Consider the following 11,736-nt stretch of genomic DNA (forward strand, 5'->3'; position numbering starts at 1 on the left):
TGTATAGAGCCAGCATATCTCCACCAGACTCCATGTAAATAATCAGGACTTTTAGCGTGTATAGAGCCAGCATATTCCACCAGACTCCATGTAAATAATCAGACTTTTAGCGTGTATAGAGCCAGCATATCTCCACCAGACTCCATGTAAATAATCAGGACTTTAGCGTGTATAGAGCCAGCATATCTCCACCAGACTCCATGTAAATAATCAGGACTTTTAGCGTGTATAGAGCCAGCATATCTCCACCAGACTCCATGTAAATAATCAGGACTTTTAGCGCGTATAGAGCCAGCATATTTCCACCAGACTCCATGTAAATAATCAGGACTTTTAGCGTGTATAGAGCCAGCATATCTCCACCAGACTCCATGTAAATAATCAGGACTTTTTAGCGTGTATAGAGCCAGCATATTTCCACCAGACTCCATGTAAATAATCAGGACTTTTAGCGTGTATAGAGCCAGCATATCTCCACCAGACTCCATGTAAATAATCAGGACTTTTAGCGTGTATAGAGCCAGCATATTTCCACCAGACTCCATGTAAATAATCAGGACTTTTAGCGTGTATAGAGCCAGCATATCTCCACCAGACTCCATGTAAATAATCAGGACTTTTAGCGTGTATAGAGCCAGCATATCTCCACCAGACTCCATGTAAATAATCAGGACTTTTAGCGTGTATAGAGCCAGCATATCTCCACCAGACTCCATGTAAATAATCAGGACTTTTAGCATGTATAGAGCCAGCATATCTCCACATGTAAATGGGTGAATTAAGGGTTTATTTCAACCAAACCAGAGTGGTGATTGTTGGAACAGTGGAAAGATGAACCAAGACGGCTTTTGGTAGTTTTATTTAGTTTCTGTCCACTTTGAATGAAGTGTGTTTTACGATGATAAAAGTAGTGATTATTTACATGGAGTCTGGTGCAGTTTGGAAATAGCGAAACCCATTATTTTTAGTTCACTGTAATAGCCCTGGTTGGTAGATGCTCACCACTGATGCGTGGTTGTGCCACTGACTTACAGGAGGAGCTGGGATCAGACTGGAAGCACTGGGAGAGAGAGAGACAGAGAGAGAGAGAGAGAGAGACAGAGATAGAGAGAGAGACAGACTGTTAATCCTTTGAATAGGGCTGATTAATGAATTCAATACTTTTTAGGCACATATTGCCTTTTTATTTTTGAGTATTGAATGCCTCGAGGACTAAATGTTATCAGCGTCAGTGAGCCAATCAGCACGCAGTAAATCAGGAACTGGTATCAAAGTCACGGTTTAAGAGTAGTGTACCTTAGTCTTCCTCTGAGATTCATCTCCATGTTCTCCTCCTGTAACACACACACACACACACACACACACTTCACTGTCAAAATAAATGGCCTCACATAAAAAACAAATACCCTAATATTACCCCAAAATAGTCAAGTTTTAACTGACGAACATTGAAAGACTTTCACGTAGGAGGACTCAACTGAAACAGATAAAAGCTACGAGAGAGAGAGAGAGAGAGAGTAGAGAGAGAGAGAGAGAGAGGAGAGAGAGAGAGAGAGAGCAGTGAGAGAGAGAGAGAGAGAGGGAGAGGGGGGAGAGAGAGAGAGAGAGAGGGAGAGCAGAGAGGAGAGGGCAGAGAGAGAGAGAGAGGGAGGCTGCAGAGAGAGAGAGATAGGAGAGAGAGGCAGAGAGAGAGAGAGAGAGAGAGACAGAGGAAGAGAGAGAGAGAGAGGAGAGGGTGTGTAAGAAGAGAGATAGGCAGAGGCAGGCAGAGGCAAGTAGATGGCAGAGACAGACATACAGGCAGAGAGGCAGAGACACACTGGTCTCTCTCCTTTGACATTTCTATCACTTATTTTTAACGATCATTGTCAAGCACTTTCTTCAGTGAACCATTTATTGACATTGTGATTCAACTGAGCAGCTCTAGTCGTGAAACGCGAAAGCAGAAGGGTGAACTGCTCACCTGCCTCTTGTGGTGGAGTCTGTCTCCGGTCAGAGAGACCGGAGAGAGGGACGAGCTGCAGGAAAAGGAGACTTGATGGAGCAGGTCGGCTGCAGAACCGATCGCAGCATCATCTCTCAGCTGTGGTGGAGGTTACTGACCTGTGGCGAGCGGCTGTTGCATGGACTACGCTTGCTGCGTCTGTACCAGCTGGCTTGAGGACACCGTGACTGGAAGACCGTCATCCTTTGGCCACGCTTCCTGAGAGACGCAACGACAACGATGCTCTGTACGTGTAGAAAATATTAGGGTTAAAACATCGAGAGAGAAGGGACAAAAAACGTTGAGAAAATGTCGAAAAAGTGACAAAATGTTGAAAAAGTGACAGAAATGTCGAAAAAAGACAAAAATGTCGATGACAGTATGAAAAAGTGACAAAAATGTCAAAAAAGACAAATGTCGAAAAAAAGTGACAAAATTGATGAAAAAGTGACAAAAAATGTAGAAAAATGACTAAAATGTTGAAAAAAAGTGACAAAAATGTTGAAAAAAATGAGAAAAATGTTGAAAAAATGAGAAAATGTTGAAAAAATGACTAAAATGTTGAAAAAAAAGACAAAAATGTTGAAAAAAGTGACAAAAATGTATGAAAAAAGTGACAAAAATGTTGAAAAAAGGACAAAATGTTGAGAAAAAATGACAAAAATGTTGAAAAAAGTGACAAAAATGTTGGAAAAAAGTGACAAAAAGATGCTTTTGTATGACATGTATAGTGACATATATATGAGGCATGACAGTATCTTGTTAACCCTCCTGTTGTCTTTTGTCTTTGACCCATTTTTTCTAAAAAAGTTTCTATATCAGAAATTTGCGTCAACCAAACGTTCCCCGCGACGCTTCTTCACAAGTTCAATAAATGATCAGTTCACCACTTCTACTGAATATTGGGCGTAATCCAGCTGGGATCAGACTGGAAGCACTGGGAGAGAGAGACAGAGAGAGAGAGAGAGAGAGACAGAGATAGAGAGAGAGACAGACTGTTAATCCTTTGAATAGGGCTGATTAATGAATTCAATACTTTTTAGGCACATATTGCCTTTTTATTTTTGAGTATTGAATGCCTCGAGGACTAAATGTTATCAGCGTCAGTGAGCCAATCAGCACGCAGTAAATCAGGAACTGGTATCAAAGTCACGGTTTAAGAGTAGTGTACCTTAGTCTTCCTCTGAGATTCATCTCCATGTTCTCCTCCTGTAACACACACACACACACACACACACACACACACACACACTTCACTGTCAAAATAAATGGCCTCACATAAAAAACAAATACCCTAATATTACCCCAAAATAGTCAAGTTTTAACTGACGAACATTGAAGACTTTTACGAGGAGGATCAACTCAAAACACAGATGTGTGTTAATGAGAGAGAGAGGGGGAGGGGGGAGAGAGAGAGAGAGAGAGAGAGAGAGAGAGAAAGGGAGAGAGAGAGAGAGAGAGGGAGAGGGGAGAGAGAGAGAGAGAGGGAGAGAGGAGAGCCAGAGAGGATAGATATATATATATATATATATGTATGAGGAGAGCGAGAGAGAGAGAGACAGAGAGAGATAGAGATGATAGAGAGAGAGAGAGAGAGAGAGAGAGAGAGAGAGAGTGAGAGAGAGAGAGAGAGAGAGAGAGAGAGAGAGAGAGAGACAGAGAGAGAGAGAGAGAGAGAGAGAGAGAGAGAGAGAGGGGGGGAGAGAGAGAGAGAGAGAGAGAGAGAGAGAGAGAGAGAGAGAGAGAGGGAGACACACTGGCCCCTCCTTTTGACATTTTTTATCACTTATTTTCAACGTTATTGTCAAGACTTTCAGGAACTATTTATTGACATTGTGATTAACTGAGCAGCTCTAGTCGTGAAACGAGAAGCAGAAGGGTGAACTGCTCACCTGCCTCTTGTGGTCGAGTCTGTCTCCGGTCAGAGAGAACGGAGAGAGGGGGACGAGCTGCAGGAAAAGGAAACGATGGAGCAGGTCAGCGGCTGAGACCCGACCGTGTACATCACTAGCTGTGGTGGAGGTTACTGACCTGTGAAGGGCAGCTGGGGTTGATGGACACGCTGCTGCGTCTGTACCGCGCTGAGGACACCGGACTGAAGACCGTCATCCCGTCACTGAGAGAGACGCAACGACAACGTGCTCAGACATGTAGAAAATATTAGGGTTAAAACATCGAGAGAAGGGACAAAAAACGTTGAGAAAATGTCGAAAAAGTGACAAAATGTTGAAAAAAAGTGACAGAAATGTCGAAAAAAGACAAAAATGTCGAAAAAAATGACAAAAATTATGAAAAAGTGACAAAAATGTCAAAAAAAGACAAATGTCGAAAAAAGTGACAAAATTGATGAAAAAGTGACAAAAATGTAGAAAAAATGACTAAAATGTTGAAAAAAGTGACAAAAATGTTGAAAAAAATGAGAAAAATGTTGAAAAAATGAGAAAAATGTTGAAAAAATGACTAAAATGTTGAAAAAAAAGACAAAAATGTTGAAAAAAGTGACAAAAATGTTGAAAAAAGTGACAAAAATGTTGAAAAAAGTGACAAATGTTGAAAAAAAATGACAAAAATGATGAAAAAGTGACAAAAATGTTGAAAAAAAGTGACAAAAATGTTGAAAAAATGACAAAAAGTGATATATATATATGACAGTATCTGTTAACCCTCCTGTTGTCTTTGACCCATTTTTCTAAAAGTTTCTATATCAGAAATTTGGGTTTTCTTTCAACCAAACGTTCCCTGCGACGCTCTTCACAAGTTCAATAAATGATCAGTTCACCACTTCTACTTAATATTGGGCGCTAATCCAGTGCTCCAATTATCTGTTGGTCTGTAAGGGTCTCTCTATCTCATATAAGAGGTTGGCCTAACCAGGCTATAATTAAACAGGATATGTGCACGGCAGGCCTAGGCTACGTAGTTCACACACACACACACACACCCACACACACACACACACATACACACACACACACACAGCACACGCACACACACATATACACACACACATACACGTGCTTACATCTGGATGTAGCCTGAAAAACCATAGATATACATATATACTGACTGGAGTATATACTGTATAGCCCATCTATGAGCAGACACCAGCGTGTCTCAGCCTGCTCAGCTCCCTCATCCTCGGCTCCTTCCTCCCCCTCTCTCCCTCATCCTCTCTGCTCCCTTCCTCCCCTCTCTCCCTCTCCTCTCTCCCTCATCCTCTGCTCCTTCCTCCCCCTCTCTCCCTCTCCCTCATCCTCGGCTCCTTCCTCCCCCTCTCTCCCTCTCCTCTCACTCATCCTCTGCTCCTTCCTCCCCTCTCTCTCTCCTCTCTCCCTCATCCTCTGCTCTTCCTCCCCCTCTCCCCCTCTCCTCTCCCTCATCCTCGGCTCCTTCCTCCCCCTCTCTCCCTCTCTCCTCTTCACTTATTTTTCAACGTTATTGTCAAGACTTTCAGGAACTATTTATTGACATTGTGATTAACTGAGCAGCTCTAGTCGTGAAACGAGAAGCAGAAGGGTGAACTGCTCACCTGCCTCTTGTGGTCGAGTCTGTCTCCGGTCAGAGAGAACGGAGAGAGGGGGACGAGCTGCAGGAAAAGGAAACGATGGAGCAGGTCAGCGGCTGAGACCCGACCGTGTACATCACTAGCTGTGGTGGAGGTTACTGACCTGTGAAGGGCAGCTGGGGTTGATGGACACGCTGCTGCGTCTGTACCGCGCTGAGGACACCGGACTGAAGACCGTCATCCCGTCACTGAGAGAGACGCAACGACAACGTGCTCAGACATGTAGAAAATATTAGGGTTAAAACATCGAGAGAAGGGACAAAAAACGTTGAGAAAATGTCGAAAAAGTGACAAAATGTTGAAAAAAAGTGACAGAAATGTCGAAAAAAAGACAAAAATGTCGAAAAAAAAATGACAAAAATTATGAAAAAGTGACAAAAATGTCAAAAAAAGACAAATGTCGAAAAAAGTGACAAAATTGATGAAAAAGTGACAAAAATGTAGAAAAAATGACTAAAATGTTGAAAAAAAGTGACAAAAATGTTGAAAAAAATGAGAAAAATGTTGAAAAAATGACTAAAATGTTGAAAAAAAAGACAAAAATGTTGAAAAAAGTGACAAAAATGTTGAAAAAAGTGACAAAAATGTTGAAAAAAAGACAAATGTTGAAAAAAATGACAAAAATGTTGAAAAAAGTGACAAAAATGTTGAAAAAATGACAAAAAAGTGATTTTTTTTATAATATATATATATATATATATATATATATGACAGTATCTGTTAACCCTCCTGTTGTCTTTGACCCATTTTTCTAAAAGTTTCTATATCAGAAATTTGGGTTTTCTTTCAACCAAACGTTCCCTGCGACGCTCTTCACAAGTTCAATAAATGATCAGTTCACCACTTCTACTGAATATTGGGCGTTTAATCCAGTGCTCCAATTATCTGTTGGTCTGTAAGGGGTCTCTCTATCTCATATAAGAGGTTGGCCTAACCAGGCTATAATTAAACAGGATATGTGCACGGCAGGCCTAGGCTACGAGTTCACACACACACACACACACACACACACACACACACACACATACACACACACACACACACACACACACACATATACACACACACACACACACATACTCTACATCTGGATGTAGCCTGGAAAAACCATAGATATACATATATACTGACGGAGTATATACTGTATAGCCCATCTATGAGCAGACACCAGCGTGTCTCAGCCTGCTCGCTCCCTCATCCTCGGCTCCTTCCTCCCCCTCTCTCCCTCATCCTCGGCTCCTTCCTCCCCCTCTCTCCCTCTCCTCTCTCCCTCATCCTCTGCTCCTTCCTCCCCCTCTCTCCCTCTCCCCCCTCCTCTCCTCCCTCCTCCTCCCTCCCTCTCTCCCTCTCCCCTCTCCCTCATCCTCTGCTCCTTCCTCCCCCTCTCTCCCTCTCCTCTCTCCCTCATCCTCTGCTCCTTCCTCCCCCTCTCTCCCTCTCCCTCATCCTCTGCTCCTTCCTCCCCCTCTCTCCCTCTCCCTCATCCTCTGCTCCTTCCTCCCCCTCTCTCCCTCTCTCTCTCCTTCCTCCCTCTCTCCCTCATCCTCTCTCCCTCCCTCTCCCTCTCTCCCTCTCCTCTCTCCCTCATCCTCTGCTCCTTCCTCCCCCTCTCCCTCTCTCCCTCATCCTCTGCTCCTTCCTCCCCCTCTCTCCCTCTCCTCTCTCCCTCATCCTCTGCTCCTTCCTCCCCCTCTCTCCCTCTCCTCCTCCCTTCCTCTCCTCTCTCTCCTCTCCTCTCTCCCTCATCCTCTGCTCCTTCCTCCCCCTCTCTCCTCATCCTCTGCTCCTTCCTCCCCTCTCTCCCTCTCCTCTCTCTCTCTCCTCTCTCCTCTCTCTCTCTCTCTCCTCATCCCTCTCTCTCTCCTCTCCTCTCTCCCTCCCTCTCTCCCTCATCCTCTGCTCCTTCCTCCCCTCTCTCTCTCTCCTCATCTCTCCTTCCTCCCCTCTCTCTCCTCTCTCTCTCTCTCTCTCCCTCTCTCCCTCATCCTCTGCTCTCTTCCTCCCCTCTCTCTCCCTCCTCTCTCTCTCCTCATCCTCTGCTCCCTTCCTCCTCTCTCTCTCCTCTCTCTCTCTCCCTCATCCTCTGCTCCTCTCCTCTCTCTCTCTCCTCTCTCTTCTCTCCCTCTCTCCTCTCTCTCTCTCCTCATCCTCTGCTCCTTCCCTCCCCTCTCTCTCCCTCATCCTCTGCTCTCTTCCTCCCCCTCTCTCCCTCTCCTCTCTCCCTCATCCTCCGCTCTCTTCCTCTCCCTCTCTCTCCTCCTCTCTCTCCTCATCCTCTGCTCCTTCCTCTCCCTCTCTCTCTCTCTCCTCATCCCTCTTCTCTCCTCTCTCTCCTCTCTCTCTCTCCTCTCTCCTCATCCTCTGCTCCTTCCTCTCCCCTCTCTCCCTCATCCTCTGCTCCTCTCCTCTCTCTCTCTCTCCTCTCTCTCTCCCTCTCTCCTCTCTCTCCTCTCTCCTCTCTCTCTCCTCATCCTCTGCTCTTCCTCCCCTCTCTCTCTCCTCATCCTCTGCTCCTTCCTCTCCCTCTCTCTCTCCCTCATCCTCTCTCCTCTCCTCCCTCCTCTCTCCTCATCCTCTGCTCCTCTCTCTCTCTCTCTCTCTCTCTCTCCTCATCCTCTCTCTCCTCTCCTCCCCTCTCTCTCCTCATCCTCTGCTCTCTTCCTCTCCCTCTCTCTCCTCATCCTCGTGCTCTCTTCCTCCCTCTCTCTCTCTCTCCTCATCCTCGGCTCCTTCCTCTCTCTCTCTCTCCTCTCTCTCTCTCCTCTCCTCTCTCTCCTCTCTCTCTCTCCTCTCCTCTCTCTCTCTCTCCTCTCTCTCTCTCCTCTCCCTCTCTCTCTCTCTCCTCATCCTCTCTCCCTCTCCCTCCTCTCTCCCTCATCCTCTGCTCTCTTCCTCCCCCTCTCTCCTCTCTCTCTCTCCTCCTCTCTCTCCTCTCCTCTCTCTCTCTCTCTCTCTCTCTCTCTCTCTCTCTCCTTCCTCTCTCTCTCTCTCTCTCTCTCTCTCTCTCTCTCTCTCTCTCTCTCCTCCTCTCTCTCTCCTCTCTCTCTCTCTCTCTCTCTCTCTCTCTCCTCTCCTCTCTCTCTCTCTCTCTCTCTCTCTCTCTCTCTCTCTCTCTCTCCTCATCCTCGTTCTCTCCTCCTCTCTCTCTCTCTCTCTCTCTCCTCATCCTCCTCCTCTCCTCTCTCTCTCTCTCTCTCTCCTCATCCTAGTTCTCTCCTCTCCCTCTCCCTCTCTCTCTCCTCCCTCTCCTCTCTCTCTCCTCCCTCTCTCTCCTCTCCCTCATCCTCTGCTCTCTTCTCTCCCTCTCTCCTCTCTCTCCTCATCCTCTCCTCCTCTCTCTCCTCTCTCCCTCTCTCTCCTCCTCCCCCTCTCTCCCTTTCCTCTCTCCCTCATCCTCTGCTCCTTCCTCCCCCTCTCTCCCTCTCCTCTCTCCCTTCCATTTATATTTTAATGTAACGTCTTTAATGGTAAGAGACCGCACAGGGATGGATAATGAGGGTTGTTTAAGATTAGACACCTTCAGATGTCAGAGACCCCCTCAGATATTTGACTTTGTTGCTTTCATGGACGCCAGTCCTCCCTCTGGCTCCCACGTAATTAGAGCACTGGTTTAATAGCATTAGAATAAAAAAAACTTATAAAAGAACGTCGAAAAAAATGACAAAAATGTTGAAAAAAGTGACAAAAATTTCGGAAAAAGTTACAGAAATGTCGGAAAAAGTGACAAAAATGTAAAAAAAAAGACAAAAATGTTGAAAAAAGTGACAAAAATGCAAAAAAAAGACAAAATGTAAAAAAAAAGACAAAAATGTTGAAAAAAGTGACAAAAATGTTGGAAAAAGTGACAGAAATGTCAGAAAAAGTGAAAAAATGTTGAAGAAAGTGACAAAAACGTTGAAAAAAGTGACAAAAACGTTGAAAAAGTGACAAAAATGTCAAAAAAAGACAAAAATGTTGAAAAAAAGTGACAAAAACGTTGAAAAAGTGACAAAAATGTCAAAAAAGTGACAAAAATGTTGAAAAAAAGTGACAAAATTGTCAAATAAAATGACAAAAAATGTACCCAGAAAACCAAAAAGTTTCAGTGTCGAAGGGAAAGTTAAAATGCAACAACAGAAACTGAGTTAGCTACTCCAACTACCTTAAATAGTTAGTTTATTATAATCTATGACAAACGAATCATACGTGTTGTATGTAGAATATGAAGAAACGTAACAATATACATGTTTTGTGATTGCCAGCTTTCTTGTACATTGAACATTACAATTATGAATCAATACCACAGACTGTTAATATATTTACAGTCAATGATCAATACACACTTTCAATACATCTCCAATGTAAAATAACAGGCCAAAAAGGATTTTATTTTACTTTAAGGCCTGCTTGGTATATTAAACATATGCCGAATTTAAGAGTGGGTCCTATGCTTTAATAAAAGTCTGAAGTCATATTTCATTAGATGTGTATGGCTCTCTTTAAACAAGGAAAATATAAATGCAATGTTTTTTCAAACGGAGTTTGGTGTTGCACACTTATAAAGCTTACATTTTATTTTACTTTAAGGCCTGCTTGGGGTATTAAACGTAGGCCGAATTGAAGAGTAGGTCCTATGCTTTAATAAAAGTCTGAAGTCACATTTCGTTAGATGTGTATGGCTCTCTTTAAACTTGAGTGGAGCTGACCTGACACTGGTGATCATGGGGGCGCTGTTCGATCTGCGGAGTGCCCCGCCTCCTGCCCCGCCAGCTGCGCCTGCGCACTGGTCCACTTCCATCCGTTCCATACCTTGGTCCGCAGGCCCGGCGGTGGCAGCTCCAACTGCCGGCCTCCGAGCTTTCGAAGGCGGCGTCGGGCTCTACTCAAGCCCGGTGGAAGCCCGACCCGCAGGCCTCACGAGCAGCAAACCCAGAGCCGCCAAGTCAGCGGGCTGAACACCGAAGCTGTCGTCTCTCTCTACCACATTTCCCTCAGAAAAACACCGTATCCGTGTGCGACTACGGGTCGGACCGTCATTTATAATTCACAGCTACGCTTCACTTGCTGCTGTCTCTAACGGAAATCTTAACGGCTGCGTAAAAGCGACATAAAATACGAACCCCGCGCAAAAACACTCGACGTAAAGTTTTTGTAAGGGCATACAGTTAACGCTCACCCGGCTGTCCCGACTCTGACGTGAAACTTTTTAATTCGAGTCCGCACAGGTGACGTGACTTTTAGGATTAGCTGTTGAGCTAACTTGGTTTGCAGTAAAATCCTCCAGTCAAGAGATCAGAAAACTGCTCAGCAGCTGCCCGGAACAGCGAACCCCGGGCCGGCCACACAGTCCGCAGGGAGTCGGTCACACGGTCCCACTCCCCAAAAAAGCAGACTTCCAGATAAGTCCGCGTAATCACTGAAAATGTAAAAATTTGAAAGATTTTCACAACATAGCTAGTCCTTGACCAAATAGAGGTAGTTCACCAACTGTGGAAACAGCGCCGCTGTCTGGTCACACAGAGAACTGCAGCTGAGAGAAGTGAGAAAGTGAACAGTAACATTTAGTTTAATAGACCTTTTTCACGGCAGACATGTTGACATGTCATAGTAGGAACAGTACAGGTGTATTAAAAACCATTAATGATGGCTGCGTTCCACTTAGGAGAGGCCCTGGTGTTGTTCATGCTGACTCACTGAAATATCTCACTGGGTCACTAGATGGAACTGAGCCATCGTTGAGGTTATCAATGTCAGCTGTGCTTTTCCTACTATGACAAGTCAACATGTCTGCTGTGGAAAAGGTCCATAGTTTGAACCTAAACGCGATCCATGTGTGTGATTTCATTTTTGGAACAAACATGGTTTGTAAGAGAAGAAAAACAAAACAAACAACAAAAACGGATAAATACACAAACAGAAAAATCAATCTGATTTCTTTTAATAAAAAAAAAAAGGATAAGTTGGAGAAAGAGCAGGCAGAAGCATAACACGATAACAACATGTAAACAACACGATAACGCGTAGACAACATGTTGATTTTTCACACGTAAACAACACAATAACAGCACGTAAACAACACAATACCAGCACGTAAACATCACGTCGATTTTTCACATGTAAACAACACGATAACACATAAACAACACGTAATCAACACAACAAAAACACGTAAACAACGCGTAAACAATACAATAACAACACGATAACA

General features: G+C 44.4%; 1 protein-coding gene across 3 annotated transcripts in view; it reads right to left on the bottom strand.

The window, feature by feature from the left end:
- The window catches only part of LOC144527988 (P2R1A-PPP2R2A-interacting phosphatase regulator 1), a 56,539-nt gene extending 45,741 nt beyond the window's left edge, over positions 1 to 10,798 (bottom strand). For 2 of the 3 annotated variants that reach the window (XR_013502865.1, XM_078266370.1), the window contains exons 1-4: positions 4,016 to 4,098; positions 3,877 to 3,933; positions 3,156 to 3,193; positions 1,003 to 1,060 (exon numbers count right to left, since the gene is read on the bottom strand). Coding sequence is in view for 2 of the 3 variants with exons in the window: in XM_078266370.1 (XP_078122496.1) it covers positions 1,003 to 1,060; positions 3,156 to 3,193; positions 3,877 to 3,933; positions 4,016 to 4,093 (231 nt within the window). In the remaining variant the exon portion in view is untranslated. Of the gene's footprint in view, positions 1 to 1,002; positions 1,061 to 3,155; positions 3,194 to 3,876; positions 3,934 to 4,015; positions 4,099 to 5,513; positions 5,571 to 5,652; positions 5,738 to 10,234 lie in introns of those variants that run through there. The other variant, XM_078266371.1, reaches the window with a different exon arrangement.
- Positions 10,799 to 11,736: the final 938 nt, after the last annotated feature.

Source organism: Sander vitreus, chromosome 13 (genome assembly GCF_031162955.1).
Source record: "Sander vitreus isolate 19-12246 chromosome 13, sanVit1, whole genome shotgun sequence".
NCBI lineage: Eukaryota > Metazoa > Chordata > Actinopteri > Perciformes > Percidae > Sander > Sander vitreus.